Source organism: Mobula hypostoma, chromosome 21 (genome assembly GCF_963921235.1).
Source record: "Mobula hypostoma chromosome 21, sMobHyp1.1, whole genome shotgun sequence".
NCBI lineage: Eukaryota > Metazoa > Chordata > Chondrichthyes > Myliobatiformes > Myliobatidae > Mobula > Mobula hypostoma.
This window is the reverse complement of record NC_086117.1, coordinates 21,034,476-21,054,018: the sequence shown is the minus strand read 5'-3', so window position 1 is coordinate 21,054,018 and position 19,543 is coordinate 21,034,476. Positions and strand designations below refer to the sequence as shown.

General features: G+C 36.6%; 1 protein-coding gene across 1 annotated transcript in view; it reads left to right on the top strand.

The window, feature by feature from the left end:
- ubac1 (UBA domain containing 1) overlaps positions 1 to 19,311 on the top strand; it is a 43,870-nt gene extending 24,559 nt beyond the window's left edge. Inside the window, exons 8-10 of the mRNA XM_063073596.1 lie at positions 640 to 726; positions 3,289 to 3,427; positions 6,943 to 19,311. Of these exons, the coding sequence (XP_062929666.1) occupies positions 640 to 726; positions 3,289 to 3,427; positions 6,943 to 7,058 (342 nt within the window). The 3' untranslated portion in view covers positions 7,059 to 19,311. The remainder of the gene's footprint in view (positions 1 to 639; positions 727 to 3,288; positions 3,428 to 6,942) is intronic.
- The last annotated feature ends 232 nt before the right edge of the window (positions 19,312 to 19,543 follow it).

The following is a 19,543-nucleotide window of genomic DNA, read 5'->3' as shown; positions in this document are numbered from 1 at the left end:
CAATGCTGATGTCATAGGGTTTGAATGTTGAATTTTCCTTGTGCATAATATAATTTATATTAGTAGGAGTGCTCACTGATGTGTAGATGTGCCACAAATGAGTTACAGGTAGTCATTTTTTCCCTCAATCAGTTGTAGGTTTTGAAAAACTGCCTATTGAATGCTCTGCCTTCCAACTCTTTGATGTTTTAGCTGGCAAAATGAGGAAGATGGGGCTGCAGATTGCTGTGTTATTGGCCAAAGATGTGTAATGAGTCTGAGTACTTGGTCAGTGTTTCGAATCAGCTGCTTTAATTAATCCTACTCTTAATCCTCTGATCACTGCCCTATGACTGTTCATTACACAGGCTTTGAATCCTTACATATTTGTGGGAAATGGAAAGGGAAAGTCAAAAATAAAATTGAATCATGTTGCCAAACAGAGTTGATGGAGGCCATATGTAGTGATATTTCACAACTGTTTTTAAGATTCCTTTTCTGAATGCTGCTAAGCAACACTAAGTATTAATCCTAAACAGACTGTGAAAAGATTTAAGTAATATGCTTTTTTGGAAATTATCAATTTAAGTATGTAATGTCAAAGTAAGTGAAATGCATGTTGTGGAACAGTTGCCACTCAATTTGTATCTCCTTTGATAGGCAATGATTGCTCTCATGGAAATGGGATTTGATGAAAAAGAAGTAATAGATGCATTGAGAGTGAATAACAACCAACAAGATGCTGCTGTAAGTACCAGTGGGGCAGATAATTAAATGAAATAAAATACTGTCCTATAAATGCAGAGTGGTTGATATTTGGAATGTGCTGCCAGAGGAGGTGGTGGAATTGGATATGCCTACTATGTTTAAGATGCATTTAGACAGACACTTGACTAGCAAGGTATGAAAGGACACAGTCCTGATGCAGAAAAATGGGATTAGTGCACATCGGTCAGCAAACATGGTGAGCTAAAGGCCTGTTTCTGTGCTGTATAACTCTGACTCCAAATACTTGTATCTAATTATATTCATTTTCATGGGATTCATAATTGCTTCACTGATTTCATCTAAACCGTGAACAGATTGTTTCACTTAAGTGGGGGGAAGTATGATGTTTACAAAATGAGTCACTGATAATTCAAGCAAAGGTGATATGCTTGTCCTTGTGAGTCAGCATGAAGCATGATACTGTATCCCTCTGAAGAGGTAGTGCATTCACTTGCCATGATATTTTTCTCTATTCTGAGATTGTGAATAAAGTTTTATTTACAGCTGTTCCCTTTTGAATTTCTTAGTAATATCAACTGAAATAGAATAAAATTTAGTTAGTGGTTACAGCTTGGCTGCTGAGAGTTGGTTTGCTGTCTCAGAAGAAAATTGAAGCTCTCACTTGTGTAATGGTTAGCAATAATGGTCAATATGGTAAGTTCTGTTGCAAACCAAAATGTAGCAAATGGCTGGAGCGAGTGGAATATTGATAATGATGAAATTTTGGGTGGGTAAATTTTGTTAAATTATTCAGACTACTGAGAATCATGTCCTTAAAGCATTTCAGCCCTTTGCTCCCAAAGGAAATATTTGTGCAAATTTGTTGGTTTTTGTCCTGTTATTTAAGCTAAGATGCTGTAATTTTTCTTTTTCTTCCTCATCCACTTCTCCCTCTGCATGCTCTCCACCCTGAGCTTACAATAGTGCTTTAAATATTTTAAGTGAGATTATAGCTTGACCAAAGAGGCATTAACAAAGCCTATGAAATTTAGTAAATCTCATGAATTATTAAGTGTAATAGTTTTACTTAAACGCTGAACCTCCCAGTTTTACATGAAGAGAGTGGTTGCTGAAGTAGTAGTTTGAAGAAGAGAGGCAGCTGTGTGAGTCAGATCAGCTAGAACTTTTAAAATTTATTTATTCAGAGATACAGCACGGAACAGGCCTTTTCATCTTAACAAGCCACACCACCCAGCAGACCACTTATTTAACCCAGCCTAATCACAGGACAATTTACAATGACCAATTAACCTGCTAACTAGTACATCTTTGGAATGCGGGAGGAAACCAGAGCACCCCGGGGAAAACCACACGTTCACAGGGAGAACGTTGAGCAGATCCACAACTGCAGCTCCCCTGGCTGGAATGAGGAGAATGTATCTGGGAATTTCTGAGACACCATAATTCTGATCATCTTTTAAAAAGGGAAAAAATAGGGATGAAACGGTTTGTAATATTTAGAGCTTTTCCTGCTGTCTGACTTGGGAGTCACTGAAGAGATTCAAGATTAAAGATGACCTTTATCTGTCGCATATACATTGAAACACAATGAAATGTGTTGTTTTACATCAATAACCAACATGGTCAGAGGATTGTGCTGCACGCAGCTCACAAGTGTCAACACGTTCCATCAAGCATTGTGACACCACATCTATGTAAACTACTCCATTCCAATTTGTTATGGCAAGATATTACAAGATAAATGTAGAAAAGAATGTGAGGATATTTTGAAAGTTTTCTCAAAGTATAATAATCTCACTGATTCCTGAGGATCCTTAGACAATGACTTCTTAAAATACAATCACTTATGCTATAAAGCACCTTCTGCCCCACCTGTGGCAGATTCTGTGAGTCTCACAGTAGCTATATTAGCAACCTTTAGAATCTGCACAACTGGACTTGGATCTTTGACCTGGAGGACTACCAAAGAGGAAGAAAAGATGCTATAAATAAATTTTCTTCCAACTAAAACATGCCTGGAATATGATCTGACTGTGGATGCCAGCTGGATGTGTCTGAACCCATTGATGCTGCTAATGCCTAGTATGCTATCCATTTCCCAATTCACACCAGTACTTTTTACCTATCACCCTAGAACTTGATCACCTATGTTGGCTTGCGGATATATGATGCTTTAGTTTAAAACTCGTTTCCACTGCTTGGCCCTTTGCTGACTACAGCCTCTCAGCAAACAATCCTTATGCATATCCCCAGTTTTAATTGCCCAATGCTGATCAGACATTCCTTCACTCTGTAAGGACCAATGTCTGAAATTTCCTCACTAAACCCCTTATTATTTCCTGCTTTAAAATTGGTCCTTAAATCACCTATTAGAGCAAAAGTTTTGTTGTTGACCCTGAATTTGTTGTGGCAAAAATTTGTATAACCTTTCAAATAATCTGAGTCATTTTATAATATTAAAGGTGTAAAGTCTTGTAATTGAAAGATTCTGAATCTGCAAAATTGAATGGTTACCATACCAATTGATCTGCAAAGAATAAATTTGTAACTGATCAATAATAAGCAGTTTTCATCATACAGTGTGAGTGGCTGCTGGGTGATCGAAAGCCTTCCCCGGAGGAATTGGATAATGGCATTGATGTGGAAAGTCCATTATTTCAAGCCATTTTGGACAACCCTGTAGTACAGCTGGGACTGATTAATCCTAAAACACTGCTTGGTAAGTTTTCTTATAAAGCTTTGCTCTCATGATAAAGTAGAATTTCAAACTGTTACTTTTATTTTGACTCCTTGTATCTTTTGCAAACAGTTTTTCCTCTCTATTTGCCCTTGCTGTTTCTCCCGGGGATGTTAACTACATCCAAGTGTTTATTTCCATATTTTCCTTGGGGTCTTATGAGTCTGATTAGGTTCAAGAGTTGGCCATTTGATCCTCAGATCTGTTCTCTTGTTCACAAAGATTGTGGCTGATTGACTTAGAGTTGAACACATCACCACACATCAAAGGTAATTTCACTCCCTCATTTACATTTAAAAAATCTTTCTATCCCTGCCTGAAATACTCAAAACACGATTTCCAAAGCCTTCTGTGAAAAGTTTCAAAGGCATAAGGCCCACTGACATAGAAAATTTTGACCTCCTCTTCTTTAAATAGGCAATTCCTTGTTTTAAACAATGATTTCTAGTTCTAGATTCTCCCACAAAATGGGGACATTCTTTCTTTGTTTAATCTGTCAAGACCCCACAGGATTTTGCTTTACGCCCCCCACCCCCGTCACCTTGCTCTTTTGATTTACAGAACAGAAAGGCCAAGCCTGTCCAATCTATCCCATAAGATAATCAATCCATTCCAGATATCTGTCTGGTATAATGTTCTCTGAACTGTTTTCAATGTGTTTAACACATTCCTTAAGTAAGGAGACCAACACATAGTACTCAGCAATACCAGTACTCACTCATAATGTGCAAAGGTATCCTGATCTATCTGCATCTTAGAACTCTAATCTCTAACCAACTTTCCCACCAAATTGGAGAACTTTATACTTTTCCATGTTCTGCTCTTCAGATCGTTTCCCATATATATCCTATGAATCCTTCTGTGTCCTCTTCACTATTTGCTTTCCTACCAATTCTCTGTGGCATCAGCAGATTTAGGAATCATTACTTTGGTTCCTTCATCCAATTAATTTATGTAAAAAGTTGAGGTTCCACTCTCCTTGTGACACACCACTAGTTAAAATCTGGTCAACCAGAAGAAGACAGTTTGTAAGGTTTAACTAGTTTAGTTTCTGCTTTTCACGTGCAAGATGTAATGAGCCACTCTCCCTTGTGAGCATGTACATTCACATAAGAGGCTAAATATTACTTTGCAGCAGGAACTTTGCCTGGGATGTCTCTTGTCAGTAGGTTTCACTTCCATAGCCAATTTAACAGTTGCATGACAACCTTTAAATAATATTTGAAAATAATTAAATAGGACGCAGTTGACAACTACAACTTCAGTTTGCTGAGATCAGTGACTCAGATTGGAACTCAGTGACTCAGGGATTTATAAACTGTTTAGTGAGCAGTCCTTTGTATTTGTTACTATAGTATTGATGCCTTGCTTTGCAACAAAGCGTGACATTGATATAGTCAGATGTTCTCGGCACACTTTGGAAAGTTTAAATGTTCCTCAAATCATGCAGATTTGAATATTATACTTCTAAAAATGTTGCAGCTATCCATGGATGTTCAGTGAGCAAGCTGACTGTGTGACTGTGTTACTGTAATGGTGTGGTTACCCTTGAGCAAACAGTGATCTTTATAAACAAGAACGAAAACCTCAGTGCAAAGCTGCATAACAATTTATCTGTACAAAAATAACTTTCCCTCTGGACTTCTTTCGCAATAGGACAATAGCAATGTTAGAACTATCAATTGCCCATGGCAGCTGTTATTATTGACTGGTTCAAGAGCAGCCTAACTTGTTTTTGCTTTTGTTAGGTAGATGAGGAAAATATACTAAAGAACTCTCATAATGTGTGAGGTATATCTCCTTCTCTTAGAAATATCTTTTAATTCATTATATTTTATTTGCACTGTCTTGATCTGGGCAGTAGGATTATCAGGCCTGTGGACTTTCCAAGTATGATCAAAACTCTTGTACTTTTCTTGCATGGTTACTTCCAAGAATCCTATATAATTGTCTAACCAAGAGGTGGAGAAGTCTGTCATCTAGTATTGTTTGTTCAATCCTGGCTTCAAAGGAAGGTGAAATTAATTTCTTAAACAGTTCCTCTGTTGCTCGGAAAATAATTTTGACAGTAGTCTCTCATTCAATGTTATTAATTTCTGTAAAAAAAAAAAAATCCTCACAGACTCCTTGCAATACACTTTACCTGTAATTCACATAGCATTTGATTCTTCTTTGAAAAGATTCTGGCAATGTGCGGACTCGTGAGGGGATTGGTCTGAGTGAATTGTGTCTTGCTTGTACTTTTACATCTTGAGTTTGCAAACAACCTTGGCTTTTTAGCAGGATTGGCAGAACTGCTGCTTGTTAGTTTTAGGCTACTGAGGGATATCAATATTTTTGTGAAATGGACTGAAAAATGGCATATGGAGTTTAATCCATAATGTGGGGTTATGAATTTTGAGAGCACTAATTAGGCTAGGACAAACACTGAATGGTAGGGTCGCGGGAAAAATTGAGGAACAGGGACTTCAGAGTGCATGTCTAGAACTACTTGAAGGTAGTAGTGCAAGTGGACATTGTGATTAGAAAGGCATACAGGATATCGGAATTTGGTAGTAAGGGCAGTGTATACAGAACTAGGGAGGTTCTGCTCCAACTTGAGAGAACCCTTGGCCAGACCTCAAATGTAGTACTGCATGCAGTTCTGGTCACCAAGGTATAGGAAGGATGTGATAGTGCTGCAGAGAATTCAAAGATTAGCCTAGATATATCCTGGGATGGAGTATTCCAGTTATGATGAGAGAATGGAAAAGCAAGACCTTTACTCCCTGGAATGAAGAAGGTTAAGAGGAGACATGATTGAGATATATGATAGGTATAGATGGAACAGTCACCAGAAAACTTTGCTCAATATCAGAGGTAATTAAAACAAAAGGACACAAGTTTAGAGTGATGGAGAAGAGATTTGAAGGGGTTATGTGGGGGACCACCTTTACCCAGAGAGAGTGGGAAGTACTGGAATCCTTGTCCAACAGTGTGGTTCACCATTCAAATATCGTGATGAACTCTTGAATGCTTTAGGTATAGAGGGCTGTGGACTGGATGATGGGGTAAATACAGAATGTTGCCCACTAGTCACCATGGACAAGTTGAGCCAAATGGCTTGTTTGAATTGTATATGATTATGATAAAACTGGTGAAACTAGCATGATCTTTTAAGTTCCTTAGAAGTTACTTGCTTGTCTTATTTTATTCACTTAATACTGAGCAATAGGAGCTTTAAATCATAAAGGAATGTACTTCACTAATTGAAATTTTAATAATTTTTAAAATATGCATTGTAAAAATTAATATACCACAAGTGATTATTTTTTTCAAATATGTAAAATATATTTAACAGCAAGGACAGTTTTAATCAAACTACTTGAGATTTTTTAAAGTAATCTTTACTATACCATTGTCTAGAGTTTTGTGTTGTACTGCAATTCATTTCTCCTTTTTCTCTTCTTCCTCTAAACCCCCCTCCGCCCCCCTGTCCCTCTTGCTCTGCTTTGCAGCTTTTGAAGATATGCTGGAAAATCCACTGAACAGTACTCAGTGGATGAACGATCCTGAGACAGGACCTGTGATGTTACAGATTTCTAGAATTTTCCAGACATTGAATCGTACGTAGGACTTCCAGTTTTCTCCCCGACACAGGTGCTTCCAGCTACACACCTGCAGCGATGGGTATTATTTCCTGAGAAGAGCAATTATGGATTGTTCACTGGTGGAACCTGTTTGTACTTAAAACGTGAGAAGCTTGCAGCTACATCCACTTAACTACTGTTGCCTTTGGATCTAATGTTTAATAACTTGATCTGAGGTATTTTAATTTAAAGGAATAGTTGTTAGTAATTGCACAGAATTTGAGACATAAGAGAACACTTATAAAAACAAAATTTACAATGGTAATCCCACTTTGGGAAAAGGGCAACAATTGTGTTGTTTGGCATTTGGACGTTTGTGAACAGCCAAAGAACAAAGGGTAAAAAGCTTGGGATACACTAAACAGATGTTTACTATTATTTGAATTGCCTTGGTTTTTGAACTCTATACCTCTTCAAAAGGGAGCGAGCGACTTTGATAACAGGTGAACTGTACTGTTCCTTCAGAAATGCACCAAAGCAAATGTGGAATGACCTTAATGAGAGGTTTGAAGATCTTGGTTATCGAGGTTGTCAGTCCTCTGTGAGAACCTCAAAATTTGCAGCAGCGCACCATAAAGGAGACAATCCTGGAGACAGTAATGATTGCAATATTGAAAATGTAATCATTGTAACTGAATAAGTTTTTCTTATCACATCTTTTACGAATATGTAGGTTTGGCATTTCCATGCACCCTGTAACATTAGAGGTCCATCATTCAAAATGCTCACAGTGCCAAATAAGTGGATTTTAGAGTAAATAATACTTCTCCCACTGTTTTTATTTTAAAAGAAAAATTCATACCGTAATGAAAATAAATGGTTCCTTTGTAGCTTTGGAAGTTCTCTTTCACTATAAGGTACTGAATTGCTTATTACTGCTGTGTATAAGAAATGTTTAAATGCTGATTTTTATAGATCGCTCTATTTGGAGAACTTTTACAGTTGAGTTTTACTTGTGATATCCCTGGGTTTTCCATGCACCAGCTGGTAACATCTCTGGGGGACAAGGGGAAAAACTAAAATCCATACTTATTGTGACATACAATGATGAATCCATCCAATGAAATTGATGATTACCATGAACAAATGAAATTGTTTTGCTTTTAAGCTAGTTTTTCCAGTGGTGAGATACTAAAATTGGTGTTGGGGTTGAATGCTGGAGTAGTCATCTGTGTATGAAAAGGAAATGCTTTGGCTGCTAGGGTTTAACTTTACACTAGAACGTCTATAAGTAGTAAAATTTGATACACTATCAAAACAGAGACCAAAGAAGTGCTTTGGTCCCCATCGAGCAAAATCTGCTTTTGCTCTGAAAAATACTTACAAAATCACTAGACATGAAGACACAAGCAGTTCTTCCTGTTGTGCTTGGTTGTGTTTTATAAGTGTTCTCCTTGCTTTAAAACGTGTACTGAAACTATCAGGAGGTACTGACTCACAAACAATGTTAATTTGTAGTTTGGAGTGTGAGACTACCAGTGCTTTTTTAAAAATAGACTGAGCAGAGTGAAAGGTCTTTTCTGCATTTATACTGGGTGAAAAGATTATCGAAAGATTTTCATTAAAATGGGGAACTGTCTGGGTGCTGCCTTTTTTTTTTGGAATTTAGTTGAGTTTCAATTTTCTACTGTTTCATTTGAGGTGATCTTCTCATCCTCAAGTAACCTGTCTTTATTGATATGGAATAGATTGGGTTGTCCGGGAAATAGCTTTTACTGCATGAAGTGCAGATTTAAGCTGGTGTGGAGAATAATTGCAACGCAGAAACTTCTAGCTATAACTAGAGGAACTGAAGTGCTTTAATTGCATAAATTGGGTTAATTTCTGCCTTAATTCCAAATGTTCCAGGGATTCTGCTTAACGACTGCCTGGCCCTTCTACCCCACCATGCTTGATTCATTGCTTTAGGTACAAATTCATGGTTCCTAGCATTTTTGTGTGCCCTGCTGAAAATGACAAACTTTTTAAGTGTAAGCCCAATGAATAGTTTCAGTAGGTATTTTTGGTTCTTGGAGCAGAAGAATGAGAGGTGATATCACTGCATAGCACTTGTGTGTAATTAATTTCTCAATTGTAGAAATATATAGCTTTATGATATTAAACTGATCCATACCATGCCAACCAAATGAGCAATTAAGAATAATCGCACTTGCCAGGTCTTATCGGCTGCCTTGTGGTTTTCTACATATTGAATGCTCATCTTAGAAATTCTCATATGGAGAGGGTCATTTTATCTCCACACCCTCTCAGGTTGAATGCTCAAGAACTGGATGAAAGAGATTACCCATCCTTCAGTACACCAGCGCAAACCTAATTACTGTTTAATCTTCACCATGACCTTTTAATATTTGCTGTTGCCAGCAGTGGAAAATATTCCACTTATCATCATCACTTTATTGCTTAGATAAGCTGTCTTTTGGGATCCACCAACAAAATTGCCCTACCTGGTATCTTACCATTCTTTGGGTATTTTCCCACTTTGTTTGCACTCCTCCAAAGATATTATCTTGCACTTCTTCAGATTGAATTCCTCTTTGCAATTTGTTAGCAATTTTTCATTTGTGAAGGAACAAAAATTCTCTGGAGAATGACCTCATTTACCACATGATCTGCTTACTGAGCAATTGCTATTTGTACTCTGTGATAGTGTATGTTCACTACTGAGGGAAACAAGTAATTCAGGTTATGAATGCTTGCTTCAATTCTCAGTTTATGCTTATCTACCATATGCCTCAATACATACACTGAGAGATTCTTTGCGATATATGTGTGTGAAAGAATCTCTCAAGTACTTTGTTGAAAATGGGGCAATATAGTCTTTTCATTTGTGAATGTGCCATTCATTCATTCCCAATTCTAGAACAGAAAATCAGATGATCACCCCTACCTTAATCACCCTGCATTAAATGATTATAAATAGTAAACTTCTCCTGAAGGCCCATGCAAAATTATAGAAATTTGAAATTGGGTCTCTTATCAAGTCCAAATTTTTTGCTCATCTGTTTGATCTGGCACCATCTTTTTGTTACATGTAAGTTTAAAAAAAAAGCTCCTCTAAACTTTGCCTTCCAAAAGAAGTGTTTTAAGCATGTCATCACCGAATGATTAATTTGCATAAGGACTTTGAAATATTGTACCTTTTTCTGTTGTTGCTAGCACTCCATTTTATACAATTATTCTCCCATTACTGCCATTTGGATCATGAAAGTTCACCCTTACAAGCTTCACAAATAACTATCCAAGAAGTTTGAGATTCAGAATAAAATTCAATCACAGAATTTGTGTTTGAAAGCAAAGTAAATGCCTTTTTCCCCTTGCGTTTCTTGATACATGTGGTATGGAAAATTGTGATGCAGCCTGTTTATTTCTGGGATTGCAACTACCACTGGGTATGTTGGGTTGTCTGACCTTGAGTATGTATTGTTTAGATAAAGGTAGAGCTGAGTAAGGAAAATCAAGGCATTTCTGGACAAATAAAAAAAAAACTGATTTCACTACTGTGAAGACGAGGTAATCTCCTAAAAATTGTAATGGCTCTGTTTCCCTCCTGTCAAGTGATATGTCATAGAAAATTTTCAATGGATATTGATATGTAGGTTCTTATTTCCAAGTTATATGCTCCTTTTAAAATGTAAGTGAGTCACACTTTCTGATCTGTCCTCATCTCGGCATTTACCATTGCACAGTGCAGATTTCAAGCTATTGGGAATTGCTGCCAAGAGCTAATTGCAGCATCCATTTGCAGAAACAAACATTTTTAAAATTGACTAATGAAATCAGAAGGAAAGGAAAATGTTACTAATCCACAGTGCATCTGCAAGCTTGTGAAAAGTAGATTAACTTATTTTCACTTTTAGATGCTGACACCTTTGATAGCATGTTTTCCGTTCCTTATTTCATTATTCTAATATTCATTATTTATATTCTACCTTTTTAAAGAAGTGATTCCATTTTAGGATTTTTAGCAAGTGGTAATTTATTTGTTATTAAAATCAGCTGCATGACAGATGGAGGGATTTTTTGAATTAGGAAAAGTTATTTTTAAATGCATTTTACCTGTTTTTAATAATTCAAATTTGAATGAGAGTTTAATGGCAAATGACCATATGCAATTTTCTAAATATAGACCTTCAGTCTACAGATTTGTGGGTTATGTTAATTATGTTAGTAATACAATGTAATGTCTGTATTGAGATTGTTATGTAATGTCTGCATTGAGGCCTAATGGAAATGGAGTGACCTTTAGCGGGATTGGGCACTTATCTTGGTTAATGTGGTATCAATGTACAGAACTACGTACTAGTGGCAGAGAGTGGGTGGTTTGACTGTAGCACCAAGAGGCGGAAAAATAAAGGATGTGGGATGGTGAGAATCGGTGCAGGTTGATTTATACAGTGGCAAAAAGATGTGATTTAGTGAAGCTCAAATAGTAATTGATCACTGAGAATGCCATGCTGGAGTCTTTTCATGCTTTTTTTTTTACTCAGTTCTTTTCCAAACATACTGTACTTGGGCATAACAAGGCCGTGTTCATTCTGTTGGTCTTTCACTACTTCTATTCTTGTCTGCTTTCTAATTTGGAAACTGTTACAACCAGCAATAATGTAATTTTCCTCATATCTTTAAGGCTCCAAGTAAATGCAGTCTTTCAAACTTGCATTCGCCCCTATCACTGCAGATATGCCAGCTCCCTATGTGATTCTCCCTATGTTTTATTTTACCAGATCTTCAAGAGTCACAATATGGGCTTGATACTACCACTTGTTGATATCTAGTACTTGTTAAGTTGTCTAATCTTTTCTTGATTCAATCTGTAGTTTGGGCCTTTGTCTTTTTGATAGGATTCACATTTATGATGTGTAACGTAGATGACCCTCTCTTCCCTGCATTATTTTAAATATTTGTTTTTCTTGTGCCCTTTTGGAGAATGCCCAGAAACTGCACCAGAAGTTGGCCCTTGTGATCACCTTCCAGAAATATTACTTCATAAGAATGGAAATTAATTAAATATAATTCCAAAGGCAAATTCTGTTAGAATAGTAAAGGGTTAACATAGCTAGAGTCATAGAGTATCTTCCACCAATTGAGCTTGTTTTATTTCTGGTTTGGATGAAATGCTTTAGCCAATATCCCTGCCAGTTATTTATCTTTTAATCAATATATATTAAAAAGTTGATTATTTGGTCATTTCATTTTGCTGTGGGAGCTTGGTATTTCGCATGATAAGATAGTGACTGGTCCTAAAAAGTACTTGCATTGTGAAAAGCACCATATGGTATATTTGCTGGGTCATTTTGTTGCTATCATTGTGCCAGGCCTGAGCTGTGGGGAATACACTGAATTGCTGCGAGTCAGTTATTGTTTTGAAAGGTAATGTTCTCCTGAAATAGATGAGAGTAAATATCTTCATATTGATGAATTGCTTAACATTTCTTTCAAGTGATCTATTTAAATTCTTTACAATTAGTTGCAGGTCACAAAATATTTCTTTCTGACTACCACTGTTCCCATTAAGCTGCACAGGTGAATGGCTGTGCAGTAACTGAAATGCTCCTCTCTGCAGATAGACTTTGTTGCAGCGTGGCTGGAATTTTCTTTTGTATACAGTGCCTTGTAGAAGTATTCAGCCCCCAACCCTTTGTTCACATTGACGAGTATTACAATATAACTGAGTATTTTTATTTGTGAGTTATATGCTTGTTCCTTTTTTCACAGTACAGCCCAAAAAACAGAAACTTGTAAAGCATGAAAAACTAAAACTTCGAAACTGAAATGTCAGCGGTTTAAAAGTATTCATCCCCCTTTGCTCAGTACTTAGTTGAACCGTCCCTGGCAGCTATTACAGCCAGTAGATTTTTTGGATAAGTCTCTATTAGCTTTACACAATGTGGTAGAGCAAGAGTTGCCCATTCCACTTTGCAAAATTACTCAAGCTGTGCCAGGTTAGTTGGGGAGCAGCGGTGGACAGCAATCATGAGGTCTTGCTAGAGATGTTCAATTGGGTTGAAGTCAGGTCTCTGACTGGGCCTCTCAAGGACATCAATTTTCTTCATTTGAAGCCACTCCTTGGTTGCTCTGGCAGTGTGCTTTGGGTCATTGCCCCACTGAAAGACTAACTTTCTCCCCAGTTTAAGTTTTCTGGCAGAGGCTAGCAGGTTTTATCCAGGATCTCTCAGTATTTAGCAGCATTCATCTTCCTATCAGTCCTGACCAGATTAACAGTCCCTGCTGCTGAAAAAGCATTCCCATATCATGACGGTACCTCCACCATACTTTACAATAAGGATGGTTTTCCTGGCTGATGCTCATTTTATTAGATTTATGTCACACATACCACTTAGTGTTGAGACCAAAAATTTCAACATAAATCTCATCCAACCGCAAGACCTTTTCCCACATCTTTACGATATCGACTAATTGATGCTTTGCAAAGTTCTTACAGGTAAAGGTATGCTTTTTTTTTAAGCCAAGGCTGCTTTCTTGCCACTATTCCATAAATACCCTTCTGACACAAGGCCTTAGCGATTTTGGAACCATGAACTTCATCTCCAGCTGCAGCCACTGACTTCTGCAGCTTACTCAGAGTGACTGTTGGCGTCAAAGTAGCTTTTCTGACAAGTGCCATTCTTCTCTGGCAACTAAGCTTAGAGGGATGGCCTAACCTAGGCAGTGTGGTTGTGGTTTCATTTTTTTTCCTCTTGTTTCTCGATGGACGGAGCTCTGAGGAATGTTCACTGTCTTTGAGATGGTCTTGTACCCAGCCCCAGATTTGTGCTTCTCTATTATCATTTCCTTTATTTGTCTTGAAAGCTCTTTTTTCTTCATTTTGGTTTAGTCTGTTGAAAATCTGGTATACTGCTGAACCCTACAGATTCATGAAAAAAACAAATTAATTGAAAAGCAGGTGATCCTCCAATTTTCTACATCAACTAATTGGGTGAATTGGTAAGGTGATGTGTAGTGTTGCATCTGAAGAAAGTTAGCATAGTAATTACAAAGGGGTGAATACTTTTTTTAGCCTCAAATTTGGGTTTTAATTTTTAGTAAATTGTTGACAGGTATTGGAATCTTTCTTTTGATTCAACATGATGCTGATTAGCTCAAAATAAATCCAATATATTTTAAGTTTAGGAAATGAGACAGTAAAATGTGAGAATAGTTGTTGAATACTTTCAAGGCACTGTAATGTTAAAAATTGAAATCTGTGTTAATATCATTGTGAAATGCCCTGTAATTGATAATTAATATATCCATAAATTTTCTAAATAATAAACTTAACGCAACCTTTGAAACATTTTAGAGCATCAACGTATTTACATTGTCAGTGTTTCAAGTTACAAGACTGTTGAAACTTGAAACACTGAAACTGTAGCAATAAACACAGAATAGAAATGAGTGGCTCATTGTTAATAAGCCACCAGCCTGCCGAATACTACCTTCTATTCAAAACATTTAAATTTTGCATTGTGCCTATCAGTTGTTTTGATTGTTTGACATCATTACTTGTGTTTAGGAAACATTCAAAGTGCTGTGCAGTTTTCAGGCTGTTTATTTTTTTTTGGGGGGGGGAGAATAATCCTGCTCAGAGCTATGCTTGGTCCACACAGCTGTTTAAAAAAAAATAGGAAATTAGAGGGAATGTTGCTGATTACCCTATCCCGCTCCTGAAATGATACGATTGGTTAATATACTCTGATATCTTCATTATTAAAATTTAAATTTTCCACAAGAATTCCAAACTTTGAATTATTTATACTTGGAATTATTGAATTGTACCAAATAGAGTTGTATGGCAGAGGAATGGGCCATTTGTCACACTATGGTCACCATTGTAACATTGCTGTCGACTTGCTGAGTTCTCTACCAACAATAGTGATTACATTTCTAAATATATCAGTCGATACATATGGTTGAAGGCATCCTGAGATTGTAAAAGGGCTCTCTCAAAATCCAGTTTGCAGACATTTAATGGTTCCCTTGATTATTCAGTTTGATGACTGGAAAAATAAGAGAACACTTAAGATTGTCAGTGGAAGAGATCCCTGCTGAAAGGTAAATTTTTAAAGTATAAATTGACAAAAAAAGATGTACTTATGGCTAGGTGTTGAATTGTTCAATGGTTTCTCTAAATTTTCTGTTTGTAGCTAAATTCACTGGTTGCATGATATTGACTATTAATATTAAATGTAATAAATGGATTGTTTATTCATGCCCATTACCTGGAAAGGGCAAACCATTTATAAACTAGTTGGGTTTGTAATTGATGAAAGATGATGGTGTACAGTCTGGAGATGTATTTGCTATTAGTGATGTCTGTTACCTTGAACTTTCTATTTCCATCCCTTCTCAAAGGAATTTGGGCAACTTGCTGAGTTTGCTTTGAGACATCCTATCTGAACATTCAAAAATTGTGCTTTCTGATATCCCTATGTGAAAGTTTCTAGGAGATTTAAGCTTGCTATGTTTGCTACCACAACCCTGGAGGAGGAAATGAAAATTATCTAGTGGGATTCCCACTAATATTCGCAATGTGTTAAAACTGATTCAAGCTTGTGTTGTGAGCTCTGTAGCAGTTATTGCTGTGATTCTTTCTAAGCCAAATGACTGTGCTATCACCTTGCAGCAAGTTACACTGCCGTCATTATGTAGCCTCAAAATTGGTCCTCTTGCCAGTTGTTTCTAGTAATTTGTCTGATTCATACAGAAATTAAAAGTCAAGGAGGCATCCATTTCTCACCTGAATATTATCCACTGACTGCTGCTGCTGTGATGCAGAACATTAGAAACTGAATTCTCTGCAGTGTTACTGCTTTCTTTATGTCTAAACCAAACTCAGTGAATCATTTAGAATAGCTACCTTGGATATTTATATATTTCTATCAGTGATATACATGCATTATGAGAATCTGAAATGTTACCTGTGAAAATGCTACATCAATTTATTGTAAAACTGTCAGTTGAAAACCATTGCAGTTCTGTGAATAGTCTTTTTGAATTAGAATGTGTGGCTGGGACTCCCCTTGCTCTCTCAGATCTGGTAAATTTCTGGAGAAGTTAAACTTAATCATAACCTTACCATTTTCATTCTTACAATTAAAGAATATCGAGCCAGAATGATTTTTCCTTCTAAGATGGATACCCAGTCTCATGCAGAGACACTTAGTTTGTAGAAGTCTATATAGATTTAGATTTTTTTCTTACTGAGAATGTGATATATCTGTCAAAATATAAGACTATATTTTCATTTCTAGATCAATTTATTTTCGAAGTGAAGTCTCTATCTGTAAAGCAAGGAGTTCACAGGGTCTTGCATTGAAAGCAGGATACTCTCATATGTATGAATTCCATCACTGACTCTAGTTTTTCACTTTCTGGCCCAGTATATGGCATCTGCAGTTTCTGGACTTGCATTGAGAAGAGAGACTTGCTAAACTTGTAACCTTCACCAGTTTCTGGTTAATAATTACCATCACAGCAACCTTCTCTGCATTCGTACTGGTCACTTTGTATGTGGTACATGCAACTGTGTTGATCAGATACATAGCTGTATTACATGGTACACTTATCAATGGTACAATAGGGAAATAGAATTCAGACTCGTTTTAGCTATAGGGGTTGGTTCCTCATTTGTCTCAAGTCAACCAAAAATCAAAAAGATAGTTGTATATTCCATAATGTACTGTACATTGCTATCATCTCATTCTTGCAGCAGTATTTACCACTTTCTGCCACTCATCTCAAACCTTTAGTTATTTTACAAACTATCCCATGGATGTTAGAAGCACTATTGTTTGTTTCATTTGATTTTTAAAAATTTTTTTATATAAACAAAAAACCCCAAAAGAAAAACAGAAAAAAAAACCCCAAGGAAAAAAAACAAAACAGGACTAGACCAACAGCTTATATCGGACATGTTCAATAATGTCATTAACTCCGCTCCTCTCATCATATAATTTAAATTTAGAAAAAAGATTCGGAAAGGTCAGATTACATCATATGAAAATGTTGCATAAAAGGTTTCCAAGTTTCTTCAAATTTAACCGATATGTTTCATTTGATTTACAGCAATGTCCTTGCCTGCAAAAGATGCAGATGGGACAAATACATTTGATCATCTCTGTGTCAGGCAACGTGTAGTGTTGTTTTGACTTTGGGTTTAAGTTGATCTCATGATTTGAATTGAAGAATTATTTAATTTTCTTGCCAGTCTAATTGTGCTGCTTTTGTTTTATTTCTGAAAAATAGCAGCTCTTCATAATGTCCTCCTCTGCTGTTTGAGAGAAACATCCTCAGATAGTGACCCAGAATATATATCAGCAGTGTATGATATAATTCCACTGATGTATTAAATGGTTAGAGGTCAAATGCAGCCACTCTATTTCAAATCTTCAGCATTCTCAAGTTAATCTATTGTTTGTAATGGACATAATTGATGTGACAATTTGATGTGGGAGGGATTGAGATGATGGACAAAGTGTGGGTGAGAGAACATAAGGGCTTGGATTAGGGTGCAGTACAAACATGCTGTATTCAACCAAATGCTTTGGCTGGTGCTATATCTATTGAATTGGATTATGTCCCCTTTCACTTTTTATCAGGATTGTGGTCTATGATGTGCAACTTCTTAGTTCAGGGTAAAACTGCAATCATGCAGCCTGTCAGAGTTTTGCCTTTTACTGCGATACAAAACTTCAGTGAGAAGCAGAACTGAGCATTCATTTTAATGTAAATGTAAACTTACCATGACTTTTATTGTCTATATTTATTGTCATTGACACATCAACAATCAAACAAAAAGAATTTAGTGGCAGTTATGGAATCTGATCATTAATTGTGCCATTGATTTGGCTGGTCAGGTTCCTTAACTCTGTCAGTAAACTCTTCAGCTGTACTGCAACTTTGATCTCTGGTTACACACCCGTTTTTCAAAATCTAGAACATTAGTTCTCAATTATACAGCTGTTAAGAGCCATGTCATCAGCATATAATGTTGGAGTGTTATCAGTTAAGGCTAGTCTTGTAGGGCTTTTGGGTGTTTACGAGAGCATCATGTAAATTCACCTGCCCAATATCTTCATGATTGTCAGCTATTGGAGAAGGAAAGCAAATTCCGATCTTGCATCCTTATGAGAATTATCTATTGACAGCAGAAGTAGCATCTAGAATGTATTCTGCTATATACCTCAATGTTGATGGTTTGTTTTGTGGATATGGCCAAGTTCCCTGCAAACTAGAAAATGAAAGATGCTTTTTTTTTCAAAAAGAGTGTTGTGGTATTATTGTCTGACTGCTTTAGGCTGACCTGAATCAACTTTTAGGAAGATAGACATATTGAACCTCATCACCAGTTTTATAATCTTGTACTTTTGTAAGATTGGAAGCTGGTTCAAGATAGAGGCCTGGTCAATGTATTCTTTTTCATTTTCATTGTTGTCCCATGGAGAAGAGTACAGAGCTTTGGGTCAGGTGTGGCTAAGTGAGACTAATTGAATTACATTTTCAAAGAGTTCAATACGTTAAATGGTATTGCAAGAATACACAATTTTCAGAATCTAGCCCTGCAAGATGCAACAAAAATGAGTTAACAGAAGGAAGAGAAGCTTGAGCCAGGAAGAGAGAGAGAGATGAGAGCTGGCATTGATTTCTTTAGCCCAGCCCACTTACACAGTCTTTGTAATGAAAACAGCAAAAGATATAAATCTGCTATCATTCGGTCTGAGCAAATTAAGTTCATGGTCTACATTAATACGAGAGATTGTAATACTGCATATGAGGATTTAATATAAGAATCATTTTGAGGCGAGGCAATCTCAACTAAATTCCTGTCTTCATTTATTAACTGCAGTTCTGCTGCAATTCTGGTTGTATCTGGTGGACAAGGGAAAAGTGTGCATTAAAGCATTCCTGTTGTTCCCCAGTTTTTAATAGAGTATTACTACACAGGGTTTCTATAGTCCAATGCAGCTCTTCGTGAAAATACATTGCAATTCTGTGTTGCATCACTCTTTTCTGTGTTCTGATTAATTGCAATTGCTTGTAAAACAGCCCTCAATTGTCAAAAGTTGTTCTTTCCCAAGTTAGAATTGGCACAATTTCTCCCCATTTCCTGTACCTATTTGGAGTGACTGTGAACTGGTTTTGTGGATTGTGAAGTGCACCGTTCTGATACTAATGTGAACTGATTTCAGGTTGTTTGACAAAATGTTTGGAATTTATTTATTTGCAATAAAAGATTTAAGAGTCTGATTGTATTTATATAATGTACTTTCAAAACACTACAAAAATGAGTTAAATTATAGCATTTCTCCATATGAATGAGCTTAACTATATTCAACGATTAAAAGTACATTTATTATCGAAGTATATATGCAGTATACACTCCTGAGATTTGTCTTCCACACAGACAGCCACGAGACAAAGAAAACCATGGAATCTGTTCAAAAAAAAAAGCATTGAACCTTGCCCTGCG